This window comes from Gymnodraco acuticeps, unplaced genomic scaffold (genome assembly GCF_902827175.1).
Source record: "Gymnodraco acuticeps unplaced genomic scaffold, fGymAcu1.1, whole genome shotgun sequence".
Lineage (NCBI taxonomy): Eukaryota > Metazoa > Chordata > Actinopteri > Perciformes > Bathydraconidae > Gymnodraco > Gymnodraco acuticeps.
The window spans coordinates 70,114-90,796 of record NW_022989870.1 but is presented as its reverse complement, the minus strand read 5'-3'; the positions used below and the strand labels follow the sequence as shown (position 1 = coordinate 90,796).

At 42.1% G+C, this 20,683-nt stretch overlaps 1 protein-coding gene across 1 annotated transcript; it reads right to left on the bottom strand.

The window, feature by feature from the left end:
- Positions 1 to 1,219: 1,219 nt before the first annotated feature.
- LOC117533379 (probable histone deacetylase 1-B) lies at positions 1,220 to 18,811 on the bottom strand. Its single transcript, XM_034197081.1, has 12 exons — positions 18,487 to 18,811; positions 17,480 to 17,592; positions 15,542 to 15,659; positions 15,380 to 15,454; positions 13,912 to 14,050; positions 11,962 to 12,103; positions 11,664 to 11,756; positions 11,462 to 11,570; positions 7,936 to 8,319; positions 4,976 to 5,131; positions 2,264 to 2,309; positions 1,220 to 2,012 (listed from the first exon to the last, which is right to left on the bottom strand). The coding sequence occupies exons 1-12, from the start codon at positions 18,533 to 18,535 to the stop codon at positions 1,985 to 1,987; spliced, it is 1,452 nt and encodes a 483-aa protein (XP_034052972.1). The 5' UTR covers positions 18,536 to 18,811; the 3' UTR covers positions 1,220 to 1,984.
- Between the last annotated feature and the right edge of the window lie 1,872 nt (positions 18,812 to 20,683).

Genomic DNA, 20,683 nt, shown 5'->3' with positions numbered 1-20,683 from the left:
GGGGGGGGGGGGGGGGGCAAGAGCTGCAACGAGCCGTTTAGTGGAGAGAGTGAATACTGCTGAATACACATACTTTATAGAGATGCTGAATGCGAAACCGATGTGAGTTTGGAACATTGAACAATGTAAATCTATTCTAGTAGACCTCAACAATGGAATTATGATCAGTGGAAATGGCCATGACATGGGACCTTTAAGCGGTTTTAAACTTCAGTTTCTTTCCCTCACAGCTGTTATCTGACAGGTGTCCTGAAAAGTAGTTTCTTAAGGTCTTTATTCCCATAGTTTAAAGGTGGGGTAGGTAATTTTGGAGAAACCAGCTCGAGTGCGCTAGAATTTTAAACTACGCAGCCGAAAAAAATATGCCCCTTCCTTCACACTTCCTTACAGAGCCCCTCCTCCAACACCAATGAGGGCACGAGATAAGTGTGTGCACAGATAGAAAGCTGACAGGCAGGTAGGCCATCCAGTTACTTTAGCCGGGCCGGCTCAGATGATTGGTCGTGCTTTTTACAGCGCCACGGCTTCCACAGATGACATTTTTTTATGTATTTATTGTCAAAGCATTTAATTTGTTCATTGCTATCGGGATGTTAAGAGCATTCCATGGAATATAACAGAGTTTCTGAAGTGAATTACCTACCCCACCTTTAACAGACATATTTAAAAAAGAACCCGGACCCATTTCTACTTTTGGGGAAATGAAGGGGAACATCATTTAGACTAAATAGACCACCTAGGACACATTTCTGACAAGTAACCCCCCCCCCCCCCCCCTAGTGTCAAATATCTGAAATGTGACATGTCACATTGGGCTTTTGGTAAAATAACTTATTTGTAACTTAATTAATGAGGATAATTTTTTGTTTGAACATTCTTTGAATTGAAGAATAAGAACATTAAATTGAATTTTACCTTTAGCAACAAACAAAAAAGCTTTTGAAATGTAGCTCGTTATGTCACATGTGTTAGTCTGGCACATGGACATCTTGGACACGTTGTCATGGGAACACAACATCAAATGACCTGGCAGACTGTTCAGGGTGTGTCACTTAGGGACTTCAAGAGATAAAATAAAGGCTAAAGCTGTATAAGGAACTTTCCAGAACATTTAAAGTTCATGTGTTCATAAGGACACGGTGGGTATACTATGCTGAGAAAAAGTAATAGTATGGTATGTAAACATTTCATAAAAGTCTGAGACAGAAAACTAAATTGATCAGTTTCTTATTCTTTTTATTACAAAGTGATGATAATGCACATTTCACAAGGCTAAAACTCAGCCGCCCCCCCCCCCCATGTCTGATGGTACAAAATATCTAAAACGAGTCATTCGCTTGCAAACATAATCCTCTGGCCAGCTTCACAACCACTCTCACTTCAACACACACAACGCAGGGAGACAGAAATTCATAGGTAGATGGGATCACGGTTTCTTATGATTTCAAATAAGTTACTAAGCAGATATCAGGCCTGGACAACGAGAGCGGTGTGGAAATGCTAAAAAATCATGGTCATTTTAAACATGCATTCATTGAGAAAGGTGGACCAAATGCTGGTTATTCTAACAGCATCACAAATGGGTATTTAAAAATAACTGAAAAGCCTTTTTTGCATGTAGGAATCATTACATCTCTGCAGGTATTTCAACCCCACTGTTTAAATCTGCAACACCATGATAGGAACAGTAATAAGTTGATGCTTTCCTTCACAGTAGAGCAGCCCTGGTTTCACACAACAGCGGGGAAAAAGGGAGGAATTGTGGCGTTTGTTTTATACTGCGCTACGCTCCAGGTGGGTGGGGCTTACACCCTGCTTAAATAGTTTTGTTGTGCAATGCCCACTCAGCTGAGCTTGGAAACAATTGTGAGTGATACAGTGTAAACCAGGTCTGAACACAGTAACACAGGAATATAAAAGGGGTCGTATCGCTGCAGCGGGAGGACAGAGGAATGGGTTTCCACCAAACATTTCTCCTCAGACTTCAAGTTGTCTTCACTTCTTCTTTTGGTCTGAAATGCAACGATTGAAGAGTTTAAGAGACAAAATATCACACACACTTTCAGTCTAGGTAACTCCTTCACTGGTTCTGATGATTTCACAGGGTGCACATTGATGACTATTCCTACTGTGCAAATATAACTTATAGCTCAGTCTTCATTTATATCATATTATAAAGAGCAAAGGTCACGTGTTATAGCTCGTCAAAATCAGAACAACTACACGGAAAGAAAGTCATAGTGAAATATGTAGAAACCCTTACCCTGAGGTGTCCATCTTCTCTTCCTCCTTCTCCTCCTCTTTCACTTCTAAGAGGCAGAAAAGCAGGAGTCATGATCACAGTATTTTTTATCTAGAATAGGATAGGGATGCTTCAATCGATCGGACGTCGATATTCACTCTCTGCCGATCGATCGGTGCTCTCTATAAATGCCGATCGGGAGAGCCGATCACATGACGTAAAATACATGACACTTTTCTCTGTGCGCGGCAAAACAAGCTCGCCAAAATGGCTTCACCGGTCTGGCAGTATTTGAAGGTGTCCGAAAAAGACAATAAAATAGCGGTATGCAACGGTGAGCGGCGCAACACACACTAACGGCCCCTACACACGGCGGCGTGCGTTGCCGCTTCAACGCTTCTGCCCATTCACTTTGAATGGGGTGACGTCACGATTCGCCGAACTGCATTGTGGGAGCAAAGCGTAGCTTCTCTCGCGGTGCTCGCTGCAAAAGTAGAGCAATGTTCTACTTTTGCCGCCTCGACGGAGGCGTCAGCCAATCAAATCCCGCGTATGCAAATCTGACATTACAAGCGCTAGCCAATCAAACCGCGTGTATGTTGGGAGAGCCAGACCGCAGTTATTTCCCATGTCAAAAAATGGAGGAGAAAATGATCGTGGCGGTACTATATGACCAGTCCCTCTTTACATACAGGGATACAAACCGGAGGAGCCAGGCATGGGGGGAGGTGGCAGAGACAGTGGGTAAAACTGGTAGGTTTTCGCCTGTTTGGGGAGTTTATATCCAGTGTACTTCGTTTGAATGGACAGCTAGCAAGCATAGACAGTATATTTAGCCAGCATGGATGTAGCATGAATGCTTTGCTTTGTATGTCCGGGGCGGGACATTCATGTGATTGGTTGTTGGTCGCGTTGTTCGTAAAAAGTCCCCAAGCTTCAGACACGCCCACCGCCAAGCGGTAACGCACGCCGCCGTGTGTAGGGGCCGTAAGAGTTAGACCCAACACACTTAGCCATTTTATCTACCTCTGGAACTAAACTAGTTATACATATGTTCAGGGCCGCCCCTCCCTACAGGCCAATCACGCAGGCTGCATGGGGCCCCGCCTTGCGCAGGGGGCCCCGCCCAGAGGGCCTCAGCTGCTGTGCGCAGTTCTCCGCGAGAGTGAGCGGTGACAAGGGGAGCACGTGTGTAACCCGACACCGTTGCAATGAATCGACATCTGACCAATCACGGCTTTGATACGGCCACTAGTGCAGGTGAAGAGATGTCGGTGAAAAGACAGTTTCAGTCCGGCGCAAAAAACAAAACATGAAGAAACTAGAGCGTCACTCGAAGGTGGGATATTGTATGAGTCAAATGTACAACTTACGAATGTTGTGTAAGTCAAATTGCCAATTGGCATACAGGCTAATGTTATGCCTTTTATCTGCTAATGTACAGGAGGAAGAGTGATACACTGTCTGTCTAGTTGGCTTACATAACAGTTAAAGTTTACAGCCTAAAAAACATGGAGCATTTTTTCCCCTTTTATTCATTTTTATGTCAATTTGCACATTTCATGGTGATGCTCAGCCTCTCCCCTTAACTCCTAACAGCCATCATCATGTCAACCACAACACAGAGAAATACTGAGAGAAATGTGTGTGTAGTTGTTGATACATTGCTGACAGAGGGAACTACATTTGAAAACAGATTTAAGAAATATCAGTTTTTGAGCATGTCATAGTTTTGTCTTGACTATATTACAACTATATTATAATAAAATAATATATTTATATTATTGAATTGATTATGATTATGATTATGATTATTATTAGTAGAAGTAGTTTATTTGCATTAATTATATTTTAATCTTTTTGAGGCTAGTATTTACCTCACTGTATAAAAAAGTAACTGTTGATAATAATAATAAACAGGAATTATATTTGCAAAGTAGCCTACTTTGTTTCCAAAAACAACTGTCGGTTGGGGGGGGCCTCATCTCACAATGTCGCTTGGGGCCCCAAGTTGGCCAGAGGCAGCCCTGCATATGTTTATTCTTCACTGTCGGGTCACTCATTACTGGATCAGTGAGCTGCATGAGATACTGACAGGCTGTCGAGAGAGAGAGAGAGAGAGAGAGAGAGAGAGAGAGAGAGAGAGAGAGAGAGAGAGAGAGAGAGAGAGAGAGAGAGAGAGAGAGAGAGAGAGAGAGAATAAATAACTGGATACAGCGTGGGAGGTGGGGCCTCGTCCATTCCTATGAGAGTTGCTCATTGGCGCATGAAGACAAAATGGCCCAACTTTTGAGAGAGCGAAACGTCACGAAAGTATTCATATAATCCGTTCTTATTGTGCATCCATGGGTTAAGGTAAAACTCATGTAGTACTGAACACGTCACATGAACGTGCCGGGCGGCGTGGTCCCGTGGGTTAGATGGGCGTTCATAATGCCGAGGAAAATAACTCTCAGAATAACGTTCTTTTTACAACTTGAGGACCAAATGTTTTTAATAAGGGCTATACAAACGTTCATACTGGGTAGTTTATTTAGTTTAAGAAATATTATCCAACGATTTACAGACGTCTCTTGACCGATGTTATTCAATGGGAAAAAGTGTTTCCGGGCCCAGCGACTGATACGGAAGTGTAGTACCGCCATTTGGCCACAACGAATATTTTCCTCAGAGTCCGGCGCACTTCCTGGGAGCTTGTGTTGAACAGGTGGGTTTAGAGGACTTGGGGCTTACCTTTCTTCTCCTCTGCATCCTTCTCCTCCTCCTTCTTCACTCGCTTCACCTTCTTGTGATTGGCTGCGTTCCTGCGGCCCCCCCCCGGCCCTTCCGCCTCGTCCTCAGAGTCGGAGAACTCCTCCTCGCAGGCGATCCTCTTGTCGTGGGCCCGGACTGAAACACACAGAGACACTTCATTCATTCGTATTCTTTGAGGTCATTTTTCAAACAATATTGCGTGTCTTACACTTAGCCACAGACTCCATGCATTACATTCATATAATAATAATACATTTCATTTATATAGCACACTTTAAAAACAACGTCATCTCAAGGTGCTTCACAATGCTGTAAGGAGAAAATAATCAAACTATACAATACAAAGTTATCTAAGGAACATATTGAATAGAATATGGTAATATAAAAAAACATTAATGCACACAACGTTGACGATATCTGTTTCTTTGACTGTACATATTTTATACTCTATTTCAATGTAAATACTGCTTTATTTGATTTTCACAATATCACTTTTTTCATGTTATTATAGTGTTCTTAAAATAGTTCTCTCTGTTTTTGTTTTACTTTTATGTTTGCACCACGACATCAATATATATATTCTCCCGTACGTGTCAAGCTACCTGGTGATAAACCTGATTACATCTATGTATGAGACAGTTCCCTTTAATCCCGCTTTAGAATAAAACATTCTAAGCCAGTGGTTCTCAACTGGTCAGGCCTTGGGACCCACTCGGGACCTTTGTCAATAAATCGTGACCCGAAATTTTGAACCACTCAAATCTATTCAACAAAAAAAAAAATGGTACTGTAATATATACGCTTTTCAGCATACAATATTAATTAAAGTGAAGTACAGTGCTTATATCCCTTCACAGAACTAAAGTATGCTTTAAAAAGAGGTTTCATGAGATGATGGAATCAAAGCTGACATATATAACATAAAAAGGCACACAGGGGGGGGTCTGGGGGATTCTCTCCCAGAGATTTTTTGAAATACTAACATAAACTACGCATTCTGGTACTCTGAGAAGAAAATAAATACATGTATTACTACTAGGGATGCACGATATTGGTTTTTTGAAACCGATACCGATAACTTCCTGCTTCTCAAGACCGATACCGATAATAATATAATATATATATTAAATGTACCTGTAGTTTTTGCACACCTGGTGGTAAAACAAAGACTAGTAGTGAGCAAATGACATGAGCATTACTACTATGAACAAAACTAAGCCAAGAACAGTTTTGACTCTTCAAAGTGACCATATTTATTTTCCCAAATAAAGTTCTTGCCTTTTCCAAAAGCCTCGTCGATAGGTAAAAGCCCCGGTGCCTTTGCAGCTGGCTTTGGATTCGCCGCTAGTTTAGCAGCGCAGGCGTCTTCGTACGCTTTTAACACGCCATCGTAGCGATGGCGATGTTTCAGGTGACTAATCAGGTTGGAAGTATTATAGCTCGTTGCCTTTTTCCCTCCTCGTGGAACTTCTGCATTTGTTAATACAAATAGCAAGCGAACTATCTAACTCTGAAACTTTGAAATAGTCCCATACTACCGGCGACATGTTTGTTTACTGTCCTGGCTTCACGGCCGCACACCATTTACGTCACAGCCAGGCATGAGTTAGGGAGCGCTGGATTTGTGAAGAACTCCCCTCTTCCTAAACCACTAATACCACAGTACTGGCAAAACGGGAGGAGCCGAGTGAAAAACAAGCACCCCTCATCCCAATCCACCCACACCGCAGTATGTTTTTCAACCCAAAAAATATATTGTATATTGTCGGGGCTATTAATACTGGTATCGGGTTTATCGGGATGACGTCATAATTCCTAATATCGGGCCGATAATTATCGTGCATTCCTAATTACTACCCGACATATTAATAATATTTTATGCCATTGTTTGTTTTTCACTTAGTTCTGAAGCTTGCTGCTCCTCACAGAGAGAAGAGCAAAGAGGAGAGAGTCTGTGTGACTTACTTTAAATTGTGGGTAAGGGTAGATAGCCCCCATTGTTCTGTGACCTGTCAATCATCAAACCGAGGGTCATATTTCATTATGTGTTCATTTGTATCTGAAGTTGTACCCATGGATGTATAAAGAAGAGTTCTACCGCAAAGTTATTCTCCGTGGGGACTTCCGGCAACTATCTTGATTCTGATTAGCCAGAAGACTCGAAAAAACATGAGCAAAGATGTTTTATTGAGAAGATGATCACTACGCTATCTAACTTTTATCCATGGGTTTTTTCTTTTAATGTTTATTTTATTAGCTTTTCTTTTTAATGACTGATTTTAAATGCCATTTTCTTAATGTCTTTCATTTTTTGTAAAGCACTTTGAATTGCTATATAAATAAACTTGCCTTGCCTTATGCAACGTTTTCAAAACCGTTCATGGTCTCCGGTACTTCCAGTCCAACGCCTACTGCATGCACAGCGTCACTCACACATCGGCAACCCACTCGAAACGGGTCCGCGACCCACCAGTTGAGAACCACTGTTCTAAGCCATACACATAGTGCAAACTAACATGAGGAAATTACCCTGTCCACATTTTACTCCATACATACTATAGAGGTGCTATGCGCTTGAGCCATCAGAGCAACTGAATGTTTCCACTTCTCATTTACATTGACCATTAAAGAATTTGGTTTATAGTTTTTTTTGTTGCAAAAACAGGTAAAATATGTGTCACCTAAGTGATGGTGATTAGGGTTAGTGTTGTATTAGATTGTTTGTAAACTTTACGCCTGAAGAAGTCTCTTACTGGAGACGCGTTTCTCGGGGTCCTCTTACTATACCACATACTTTACGTTATGCACGCTTTAGGTAACATTAAGCGGTCTCTGGCTCTTTCCTGCTGTAGCAATGTACATTCCCCCTCTGTGGGACTAGTAAAGGGATTCTGATCCCCTTGACCCCGTCTAACTCTACTCCTGAAGAAGTCTCTTACTGGAGACGCGTTTCTCGGGGTCCTCCCCCTCCTCCTCGTCCCCGCTGTCTGGGTGAGGGGCGTCCTCTGGGATCGCCTGCATCTGGACACCGGGGGCGTGGGGCAGCATGCGCAGGTTCTCAAACAGCCGCTGCTTGATCTTCTCCAGGTACTCCGTGGTGTTCTGGTTGGTCATGTTGGACGGGCTGATGTGCAGCTTGAAGTCGGGCCCGAAGTACTCGAAGTAGTCGTTGTAGGGCAGCTCGTTGGGGATGGAGCAGTCGAGGGCGGTGGCCGTCTCGAACGTCCAGCAGCGCGCCACGTTACGGATGGTGTAGCCCCCCCCCCCCAGCATCAGCAGGGGGAGGTTGAAACTCTTGATGTACTCCACACATTTGGCGTGGCCTGGAGGAAAACACACACAATCAATCATTATATAATGTATGAAATGCTTATGACAAGATATTTAAGTGACTGTCTCATTTCATCAACCGGCAAGGACACTAAAGCCGCATTTCCACTACAGGGTGCCTAGGCTCGCTCTTTTTTGCTTTTCCACTAGGGGTAGTACCGGTTATCTGGTACTTTTTTAGAACCACCTCAGTCGAGGTTCCAAGCAGGCTGAAAATATGCTTAGCTAGTGACGTAAAACACCGCTGATTGGTCAGAGAGAATCGTCACAATTCTTGCGCGACAGTCCCCAAGCGCCCATAAGCACCATTTTTAAAACAGACGAGCTACCGTCAGCAAGTGTTTCTAATTTCAACAAAGTATTTTTTATTTCATCAAGGTACGAGGTACAGATGTTCCTCCATCTCGTTGCGGATGAAAAAAATACAGCGGGAGCTCGACGGCGCAATGCGAAAACGAGAAAGTGTACCAGGAGTTCTCTTCACCGTTGGCCGCACACGGCTTCACGAGGACTTTGGAGAAAAACAAATCAAACTGAAGAGTGATTATAGATCCATCGAGGACCACAACGGCCGGAGTGGTTCCAGTAGGAAACCACGCCAACACTGCGTGGTTACTGTTGGGGAATCATTTGCCCTGCATGTCCTCCTTCGCCCTCTGACGCAGCTGACCAGCCTTGAGCAGCCGCTATCTCCCATAAGGAGGGGCTGACCTAGCATATTGTTGATGTTGCCAGTTTGTGACCGGGCAACTGTCGGTCAGAGACAGTTATTGTTGTGGGACACCTGGAACACATCCTTCTCGGGGTGTAGATGACCCCGAGCCATAAGCGACAACAACTGTGATTCAGTGTCCTCAGCTGTTTAGTCTATCTATTGAAGAATGTTGATTATCACGCTCTGAACTAGTTCAAACTAGGGTTGCCAGAAACTGACCATGATCAAAATCGATTATTCGGCAGCCCTGGCGAATAATAATCGATTATTCGTAATAAATAAATACGGATATGTTATTTAAAACCATCTCGAATATGTTGTGTTGGAGGGATTCCCCGATCACTTCTTACAGTCTCTCATCAAGGGGGTGTCTCCTGTCCCCGGTACAAACACACTGCCTGAGGAAGGCTATGTGTATTGTTTTTGTCATTAACCTTTTTCGGACCACTTATTTATTTATTTTGGTGACGATCCGACCTCCATGCTGCTACTCTGGTTCAAACTGCATCCACCAAACAATATGATTTATCTCCACCTCCCCAAAATAACCAGAATCTGACACGGTGTGAGACGTCCTTTTTAGCTGTTCTGTCGTCATTTCCTGCGATCTCCTTCATGAAGTCAGAATGAATGAATGAATGAATGGGCGTTTCTTTGACTATTTATAGGCAAATATGGGCATTACGTGAAGCCCGCAAAAGCTGCACCGCATTTCGAGTCGGTTGTGATTTATAAAAGGGAAACCGGCGTAGGAAGTGCCGTACGCACTTTCCTCGCCGGTACGCAATGTTTGGTGAATCGGAAAATGTCGGAAAATTTCTGTACCTATTTTTTGGATTTCTACTACGTAAGCAACCTTCCCACGTGAATCCTACGCACGGCGTTATACATGAGGCCCCTGGAGACGCTGCTTTCATTTTTTTGTAGTATCACTGTTCATGTTTTAATGTTTTAACATATTCTAATTATCTTCCTCATTTGTTATTGTGATTTTTTGTCACAGATGAGAGGAACACCTACGTCACTTCCGGGCGAAAATTACGGCTCCGCCCACTTTTGGGGGAAAACAACGCTGTCATTCGAATGGCGGTCAATACAAACTGAAGTTTTTGCCAATCCGATCAGACATTTAAGAAAACCGTGGCTTTTTGGATCTTCAAAGAACCCGATCACGATGGCTAGTCAGGCAAACAATTACATTCAATCATTGGAAATTGAAGATCGGGCTCGATATATGGTTAAATTATAATCAGTAGGCGAGGCTGTAATTTGACTCCAGCTGTTACTCTCATGAGCGAGGTGGAAAATAATAGTTTTATCATGCCAACAAGCTGCTGTGTCGTTTACCTCAAACATTAAAACAAATCCAGAGTTACGTGTTTCTGTACTTCCTCTAAGAAGAAAGGACAGTAAAGAAGAGCTCTGTGGCTTCAGGCTCGATAGCCGTTCAAATGACAGCGTTGGTTTCCCCAAAAGTGGGCGGGGCCGTAAAGTGACGTAGATGTTACTCTCATCTATGGACATCGATCGCCTACTGCTATATTTAACCATATATCGAGCCCGATCGTCGATTTCCAATGATTTCATGTCATTGTTTGCCTGACTGGCCATCGTAATCGGGTTCTTTGAAGATCCACGGTTTTCTTAAATGTCTGATCGGATTGGCAAAAACTTCTGAATTTGTATTGACCGTCGTTCAACTGACAGCTTTGTTTCCCCCCAAAAAGTGGGCGGAGCCGTACTTTTTGCCCGAAGTGAAGCATGTGTTACTCTCATGTAAAGCACTTTGGGTCGAGCATGAAAGGTGCTTTATAAATAACTTTCATTTATTATTTATTTATTTATGAGTCATTTCCTGGAAGAGATAACTGTCAATACTAAGGTTGTGGAAATAAATCACTAATTCTGATTATTTTGACTGATATTGCAATAGTGATATGATTTGCTTTATTAGAGGGAATATCAATTTGTAAAATGTTATTCACGCTGCCCCCACCCTCTGGAACTCCCTTCCACAACACATCAGAGACTGCACCGACCCCCCCACTTTCAAAACACTGACCAAAACACACCTCTTTTAATTTGTGAATTATGCTGTTTTAATATATATTTCTATTCTTTATTCTATTTTATCATGTTTTATCAAACCCCTGTGAAGCGTCTTTGAGCACCTGGAAAAGCGCTTTGAAATAAAATGTATTATTATTCACACATTTGTTGACAAATATAATAAAATAATGCTCTGTACCAAACAAGTATTTTCAGTCTGTAGAATAGCGCTTATAGGTCAGGACTTCTCTGCAGCAAAATAATATTTAATGCAGAGTGATACTTTTATATTGTGCTTCCTGCAATTTGGATAATTCACTAATCCATATTGCGATTTTGATAACATGTGGATTAATTGTGCTTATTGATACCTTTGATGGTGAGGTTGAAGCAGCCCAGTCTGTCTCCAGAGAGAGAGTCAGCTCCACACTGCAGAACAACAGCACTCGGCTGGTACATCTCCATCACTTTAGCCATGATCTAACACACACACACACACACACACACACACGTTAACCCACATGCTCAGAGAAGGAGTGATTGATAATGTAGCATCTGAATAAAACCACTTACAGGTCTGAAGATGGCTTCATACGACTCGTCGTCAATACCGTCTCTGAGCGGGTAGTTTACTGCGTAATACTTTCCCTTTCCCGCTCCGATGTCCTGCACACAGTGGAGATATCATTTAATTACTTTGAGAAAAGATCCACGACTTCAATTCAAGGCTTGTATTGTCCTTTGTACATAGCTACAGTGTAGTTGTGACTATGAAAACCTGAGGTCACAGGCTCCTCCAACAGAGCAACACAATAAAATGGTGATCTTAAAAGTATGACTATCGAAGTATGACTAGAACAAGTGAACTCACCCTCAGGTCTCCAGTGCCGGGGAAGTACTCTCCATACTTGTGGAAAGAGACAGTCATGACCCTGTCTGTGGTGTAGAAGGCCTCCTCCACCCCATCGCCGTGGTGGATGTCGATGTCTATATACAACACCCTCTGGTGGTACCTGGGGAAGAAGACCGTCGAGTTAAACACATCCTAAGAGGCATTCAAATCCAATATATACCAGGGTAGATAACAGGCAAGAGGATGTTGCCTTAAGGTTCATTTTGTCTAGAAAGTTATTCCACAAACGATGAGTCTGCTTATTTTTTTAAACCACGCATTACTATGGATGTCTTAGTTTTAGTGGTGCACGATAATTATCGGCCCGATATTAGGAATTATGACGTCATCCCGATAAAACCGATAACAGTATTAATAGCCCCGATAATATACAATATATTTTTTGGGTAAAAAAAAATAAAATAAATACTGCGGTGTGGATTGGGATGAGGGGCGCTTGTTTTTCACTCGGCTCCTCCCGTTTTGCCAGTACTGTGGTATTAGTGGTTTAGGAAGAGGGGAGTTCTTCACAAATCCAGCGCTCCCTAACGGTACATCCACACAGCAGCTTTTCGAAAATCTTGGAGCTGGGCGTGTCTGAACTCAACAACCAATCACATGAATCTCCCGCCCCCGACATACAAAGCAAAAAATCCCGGGGATTTTATGCGAGCAATATATATATATATATAAACTCCCCAAACAGGCGAAAACCTACCAGTTTCACCCACTGTCTCTGGCACCTCCCTCCATGCCTGGTTCCTCCGGTTTGTATCCCATTAATAGTCTGGTCGTAAGAACCGGGTGATTTGCTACCGTAATTTCTCGTTTGGAATATGAGGAAATGAACTGCGGTCTGGTTCTCCCTGCTTACACGCGGTTTGATTGGCTAGCGCTTCCAGCTCAGCTTCAAAAGTTGAACATTGCTCAACTTTTGAATCCTGGAAATCCTGGAAATCTTCGCTTCGCTCCCCCACAATGCAGTTTGGCGAAAAGCGAGGCAAAGTGACGTCATCCCCATTCAAAGTCAATGGGCAGAGAAGCGTTGGAAGATTTGTTTAAAGCTGCTGTGTGGACGTACCGTAACTCATGCCTGGCTGTGACGTAAATGGTGTGCGGCCGTGAAGCCAGGACAGTAAACAAACATGTCGCCGGTAGTATGGGACTATTTCAAAGTTTCAGAGTTAGATAGTTCGCTTGCTATTTGTATTAACAAATGCAGAAGTTCCACGAGGAGGGAAAAAGGCAACGAGCTATAATACTTCCAACCTGATTAGTCACCTGAAACATCGCCATCGCTACGATGGTGTGTTAAAAGCGTACGAAGACGCCTGCGCTGCTAAACTAGCGGCGAATCCAAAGCCAGCTGCAAAGGCACCGGGGCTTTTACCTATCGACGAGGCTTTTGAGAAAGGCAAGAACTTTATTTGGGAGAATAAATATGGTCACTTTGAAGAGTCAAAACTGTTCTTGGCTTTGTTTTGTTCATAGTAGTAATGCTCATGTCATTTGCTCACTACTAGTCTTTGTTTTACCACCAGGTGTGCAAAAACTACAGGTACAATTAATATATATATATATATTATTATCGGTTATCGGTATCGGTCTTGAGAAGCAGGAAGGTATCGGTTTAAAAAAAAAAACAATATCGTGCATCCCTACTTAGTTTCCCTGATTGTAACATCCACTCTTCCAAACAACCTTTGAAAGTGGTCTAAAAACTAAATTTAGCAACGTCAGCAGCACACTTTTTGAAACCCAAAAATGCCAATGCAATCAAACGGGCCAAAAGCTCAGATAAAAACGTGACCAAATACAGTTGTAAAGATATTGATTAATCAGGAGTAAGCCTAAAGTCACGTATTGTCACATCAGATGTGAAGAAAGCCAGGATCTGTGGATTACAGTCTAATCAAAGCAACAGCTTACTTGAGCAGCTCGAGGATGGCTAGCACGATGTCGTTGACGTAGCAGAAACCAGACGCCTCAGACTTCTTGGCGTGATGGAGACCTCCCGCCCAGTTGATGGCGATGTCTGTCTGCTGCTTGTTCAGCTTCAACGCCCCAGCTAGAGAACAGAATGATACCTTTTGTTCATGTAGCACTAATCTTAACAAAGTGCAAACAATAAATCTTAACAAACAACTGAGGGATCATAAAAACAAAAACACCAGAGAATAATGTCATGTTAAAGTATATAAAGTGGCCTGAGTGAGTTAATAAAGCCCAGCATAATCTTACATTTGTATCAATCCTAGATAGATATGAACAGTTTAAATAATTTTAGACAGGGCTATACCCCCAGTGACGACTAACACAGGTGGTTATAATCAGGGGTGCACATAACTGCTACGCAGGTACGCATGCGCGGCAACAATCTGAAATGCGTACCGTCACTTGTGTCACAAAGCGCACCGACGTACTTGTGAAGCTTTTCCAGAAGGCGGTTAGATCACCGGACGACAGAGTCGGTCTCCGTGTGCACAGACAGGCTGCTGTTAACGTCGGTCTGTACAAAGGAATTGTGCCAAAACTACGCCAACCGGCTGCGGAGGGAGACTTCCCCCCCTTCACTGGAGAACTGCGCTAAAACAGCTGATCACAACGTTCACGCTCTGTGGTCACGAAGTACTCCACTAGCCCCCGCCGTCGACTTTCCTGAAGTACTCTACTAGCACCTCGTTGACGTTCGCGATACAGAGGGCTTCATCAAATAACTGAGTGGAGCCAGAAGTTGGAGTACCAAACACTGACTCCAGGTACTCACCTGAGTACCTCACTGAGAAAGTTATGTGCACCCCTGTTTATAATATACCTGTAACCTCAGTCCAAGAAATTATAGTCAATAAATGAATAATCCTAATTTAAGAGGACTGTCAAAAACCACGTTTAAAGGTGGGGTAGGTACGTTTCAGAAACCGAGTGCACTAAAATTTGAAAGTACGCAGCCCAAAAGAATTCCTTCAGACTTCCTTACAGAGCACCTCCTCCAACACACATGAACGCGCAATGCAAGTCCAATGACGGCACGCCCAATGAGGGCACGATACACATTTGTGCGTGCACGAGATGGAAGGCTGACAGACAGGGCGGCCCGGCTAAACGGATTGGTTGTACTTTTTACAGCGCCACGGCTTCCACAGATGACATTTTTTTATGGATTTTTTGTCAAAGCACTTAAGATATTAATTGCTATCGGGATGTTAAGAGCTTTCCATGGAATATAACAAAAAGTGTATCTCGAGCCGGTTTCTGAAACTTACCTACCCCACCTTTAAGGGCAGGATTAACAAAACTTGATTAACGTCAGGTTTACTCGTTGCACAGTCATTAATGTGCTTCCTGTATGAGGCTGGTGCTCCAGGGGGATTGTGGGAAATATGGTTGGAAAACATACCGACCGATCCACCCGTCGAGAGCTGGCAGAACTCAAACAGCCCATCGAACACCGGACAGTCCTCTCCGACATTGACTGCGAGACAAAAAGAGACCAATAGATTATCACATGTGGACAGAAGGAGTGCTTCAGTGTCCAATGGATGAAATAACAAACTCTCACATCTCTGCATCTGCTTGCTGTACTCAGACATGTTGTCTGGCCGGATGGACCGCAGGAACTTAATGTAGTCGTCACTGTGGTATTTGGTCATCTCCTCGCCACTGGCTTTGTGTGGTCTCTGGAAACACACAGGAACATGATCAGAAAGAAAGTGACAGCTTTAACGTTTCACCACTTGTCAGTAGTCATTGTGTTTGTCTGATTGTTAAGTGTACAGTTTTTAATTAGCTTTGTAAAAAAACTAATTCCCAAATTGGGATCTAATCCGATCGAGTTCCATATGTTTTGTAGCTTTGATATTTATATATTACTGTGTATTTTTTAATGCCTGATAACCTTCTGATGCTGTTATAAGAAATTACATCTATCTATCAATATTTAATATTTAAATGCCAACAAGGTAGGGCTGTGCAATTAATCGTATTTTAATCGCAATTACGATTTTGGCCTGCCACAATTACGAAAACAACATAATCGAAAAAAACAATTATTTTGCTTTGCGAGGTTGTGACAGTGCACTACAACATATTTGTATTTATCATATATGTAGTAGCTTGTGGAAGTGCACTCCAAAATATTTGTTGATCTTGTTTATTGGTATTTATTATTTTTATATTATTCATTTAAATGTATCATTTATTTTTGTATTGGTTTTTCAGTGGAATTATACGTTCAGGGTAATCAACAGTTAAAAAGATATATGTTCAAATTATTATTTGTATTTGTTTTAAAGTTCAATAAATGGATGTTTTCAAAGTCAATTAATAATCGTATTTAATAATCGTGATATCAATTATTGACCAAAATAATCGTGATTATGATTTTTGCCATAATCGCACAGCCTTACAACAAGGTATTAAAAACAGCCACTTCAGAGCCAGAAACCATCAATAATTAATACACATTGTGTACAGTCAGCAACCAAGAAACTACCAATGTATTCTTAGTGGAAGATTCAACCCTGGTACAACTCTGACTAAACATCAAACTAAACTGCATTCAACATCCGGAAATAATCTGTTTGTCTCTGCGAATGGATCACTCCAAACCTCACCTGTTTATTAATGGCTACCGGAATATGGGAACACAGGAACACGTAAATTGCCATTACATGTATTATTACACCCCTCATAGTAATTAAACAAATTCTACAAAATGCCCTTACACCATTGTATCCACACAACTTAAAACATGATGGTTTAATATTCTCTGAACGAAAGATCAAATGTATGGTTCAGGGTTTCCCACACATAGACTATACTTGGGCGGGCCGCCCAGGTATATTAACGGCCGCCCAAGTATATTTCGCGACCCATTCTTTTTTATTTTTTTTGTATTTATTCGTCCGTGACCACGACGCCATCTGCGATCGATTAACTTGTGGACAATGATCCCTCGCTCCCTTGCTCTGATCTCGCCTCCTTCTGGCCTGTTAAGTGGCCTGCCTCACACAGGGTGACTGGCTGTCTACATGATGTGGCCTGCCGACATGGCCACTGTCATACAGATCATAAATCAAAGCCCTTGATTGGTCTCTGTGTGTCATTCAAGCTCGGGATAACCTCAGCTCAGGTGAGGTAAAGGACTCTCTGAGTGTTTAGATAGTTAACTTAGTCTAAGTTCTCAGTGGGTCTCAAACGGTGTGGTCACCATTTATGTAAACACATATTTCCATTTGAGAGGGTAGTGATTGGTCTAATGGAGAGTGAGGTGGGCTGAAGATCGGAAGGCTGTGAGTTCAAATCCCGCCAGGAACACCACCACTAGTGTGCCCTTGAGTGCCATCTTTACGCAAAATGATTATACAAAATGAAAACTTTTTTTTTTTTTTTGCGCACCCCCCCGCCCGCTGCCACCACCCGCCTAAGTATATTTCAGATCTGTGGGAAACACTGTGGTTGTAAGTTTGGTGGATTTGTGTGGAGTGATATAACTCACATAGATCTCCATCTTCCTGTACAGTCCATAGTTGAGCAGCAGGTTGTGTGTCATGCGGATCCTGTGGGGTTTCATGGGATGGCCCTGCCCGTAGTAGTAGTTCCCCACATCCCCTTGGAAAGAAGAAAACATACAGAAAATGTTATCTTCATGACAAACTACATTCAAAAACGTGCCCTTTTATCTGCAATCGTACATACTTAATTTTTCACAATTGTATAAAACAGGATGAACCAGTTCTTTATTGAATCCACCACTAAAATAAAATCTAGTTTGATTGATCAATTTGCTGAACTGTGACTATATGCTACTTAAAATATAGGTTTCTCAGCACGTGAGATCGTGTTCAAGGAGCAGCTGGTCAGAATGAATTATTCTTTAATTTGTGTTTATCTTTAGACACACATACACAAGTAAAAATGTACAACAACCAACATTAATACAAGTGTTTAACATAACATAAACCATCACACTTCAACTTCCAACATACAATGTGTAGACGTGCACGTTGTTAAGAGTAGGCTAATTGTGCATAACAAAATAGTGAAATGCAATTCAACATAATAGCCCTTATTTACTAGAACAACGATCGTTAAATAACCAAACTGAACACAGCATCGGTCCTCACTTCTCGGAAGTTGGTAGCAATTTGGGGGAACATTTGTGTCATAAGCACCGGGTAAATTAACGACTTTTCTCGCACCAGTATGACCAAGTTTTCTCACATGCAGATGTCAGACTCCAATTCAAGTTTTGAATTAAGTAAGGAAATTGTTGTGGGTATTAGAGAATTCGTAATAGAGATAAACACCGGGTCATTTTGAAGCTAGCATAGCAAGTAGCTAAATCAGGCTGTTTAATCAAAGCTAATGATAGCCTGCTAGCACCGGCTAGTTAGCATTGTCGTGCCGCACATCTTTTTAAACCATGCGTTCAAACATGTTTTACGCACTTTAACGGAAACTTCAATAATACAACAAAACTGATGTTTAAATAGATATATTTACCGTCATAGTAATAGCAAACTTTTTTCTTTGTTCCTTGAGACAGCGCCATTTTACACCAATTAGCACCCACTCACACCGGTTCCTCTCTCTCTCTCTCCTCACCAGGCAAGGCAACTAGCGCGGAGCTCCGTCCACCAATCAGAGGCGAGCACCCGCCCGGGTGGGAGGCGCCGGTGTTACAAACAAGCACCCCCGAGGTTGCAGCTACAACTAGACGTCTAGACGGGGGTTGCGTTCCGATAATCCAAAAATCAGCTCCTAAATTCTAACCCTATCTCCTATTCCTTGACCTCTGAGTGAAACGTCACGGGGTTAAGGGATAGTGGATAGGATCATTCAAAAGGACTTAGGAGAAGAGACCGCGGTACTTTAGAGAATCCGAATGCACTTTCGCTATCCGACGTGTTTATGATGCGCCAGCGGACGTCATGAATGTGCGTCTGCTGCTGTGGGGAAACTATGGAAACTACAGTTTTCTATACAGCGGACTACAACATGGATGTTCAATAAGAACGAGGGACTCCTGTAAACTCATCTAGAGACTCTGCACCGTGCTCTGACGCTGTTGCTTTATGCTTTATGAACGTGGACAACAGAGAAACATATTCTTCATGAACAAAGTTGGAATTGTACGGAAGAGGATTAGGGCCACATAAAAAAAAATTTTGTGAGGATTTGAAAAAAAATTTTTTTTTTTTTGTTCTGAGAAAAAAGTCAGAATTCTGACTTTAATCTCAGAATTCTGACTTTTTTCTCAGAAATACCGGTAACTGTAGAACCAGCTTCACTGCGATTTACACATTGCAGTAGGCAACAATGGAGGACGTGAGTGAATTTCTGCGCGCCAGAGGGGTCCAAGAGGAAACCATAATAAGTCATTTTACAACCATCTGCAATGTGTAAATCGCAGTGAAGCTGGTTCTACAGTTACCGGTATTTCTGACTTTTTTCTCCCAAATAAAATGTTTTTTTTTTGTTCTGAGAAAAAAGTCAGAATTCTGAGATTAAAGTCAGAATTCTGAGATTAAAGTCAGAATTCTGAGATTAAAGTCAGAATTCTGAGATTAAAGTCAGAATTCAAAGTGACTTCATTGTCAGGGCAGAATGAACACATGTGCTAAAGACCATCATTAACTCTGAGACCCTCAGGCCCTAATCCGGGCCGGCCAATTGTACTGTATTTCAGAGGCTCTAGAGCGCTCAGTTCTGAAGCTAGAGTAAAGATGATATCATATGAAACTAGGATCTGAGGAATCCATTGGTGCCATGTGATGCTGGTCAGCAAAGAGGCTGAATAACGCTGCAAAGATAGGCAACATTTTGGCGAGGGGAAAATGACATGACCATATTCAAAGGGGTCATCCCCTGACCTTTAAGCTCAAGATATCTGAATGACAATGTGTTCTCTGGATACCCACGAGTCTCCTCTTTACACACATGGACACTTCATGCTGATCACAGGCAGTTTGGGATGAAAAACATTGTGTAAACGTTGTATTTTAATATTTTTGCATGCTGGGGTCTTGGAATTGCATGAATTGGATATGTGGATCCAATGAGCCCAATTATATTCATGTGTGATGATGTAGGAGCCATTCCATTGGAGTGAAACTTTTTTTGAAGATTGACATCACAGTATAAAATGAGCTGTTGTGGCTTCTAGGATAGTCACAGCCATAAACTAGAGATGGAGGGCTTTCAGAGGATGTATGGCGTTCCTAGGTTTATTTACAAAAAGGGGTTTCTGAGCAGTTTCCAGAACAGAAGTGCTCACCATCCAATCGCGGAAAAATGCAATTCTTGCAGAAATTTAAAAATAATTCAGATTTTTTTATTCCAAATCACAGCATAGATTATTCTACGTCTTGATGTCCTAATGTGATACTTTGAAGGAATCTTTGACCATATTTGGCAATTCTCGAGTGGTTAATATGCTTAAATTTAGCAGAAAATCTGTGTATTAAATTCTATCAACACAAAAATTGCTGCAACAAGTTATGGGACATAATAGAGCAGGATAGCATCTCTCAAATACTTGGACCAATGTTCTGAGCCGTAATACACTGAAAACATTACAATTTAATTAATTGAAATTAATAAACTATGTTTATAATAGATTTGTGACTAGAACAATTTGACCCAGCTTTCAGATGATGTAAACCACTTCTATATGACGTAAACTGTTGAGCTGCTATCT

What these genes read in the sequence shown, in the direction of transcription:
- LOC117533379 (XM_034197081.1), bottom strand. Translation starts at nt 18,535, where the DNA reads ATGGCGCTGTCTCAAGGAACAAAGAAAAAAGTTTGCTATTACTATGAC. An exon ending in GCCATCCTCGAGCTGCTCAA is followed by an intron (nt 12,104 to 13,911) that starts GTAAGCTGTTGC and finishes CTTCTTCCCCAG; the next exon opens with GTACCACCAGAGGGTGTTGT. An exon ending in CCCCGAGAAACGCGTCTCCA is followed by an intron (nt 5,132 to 7,935) that starts GTAAGAGACTTC and finishes TGTGTGTTTCAG; the next exon opens with TCCGGGCCCACGACAAGAGG.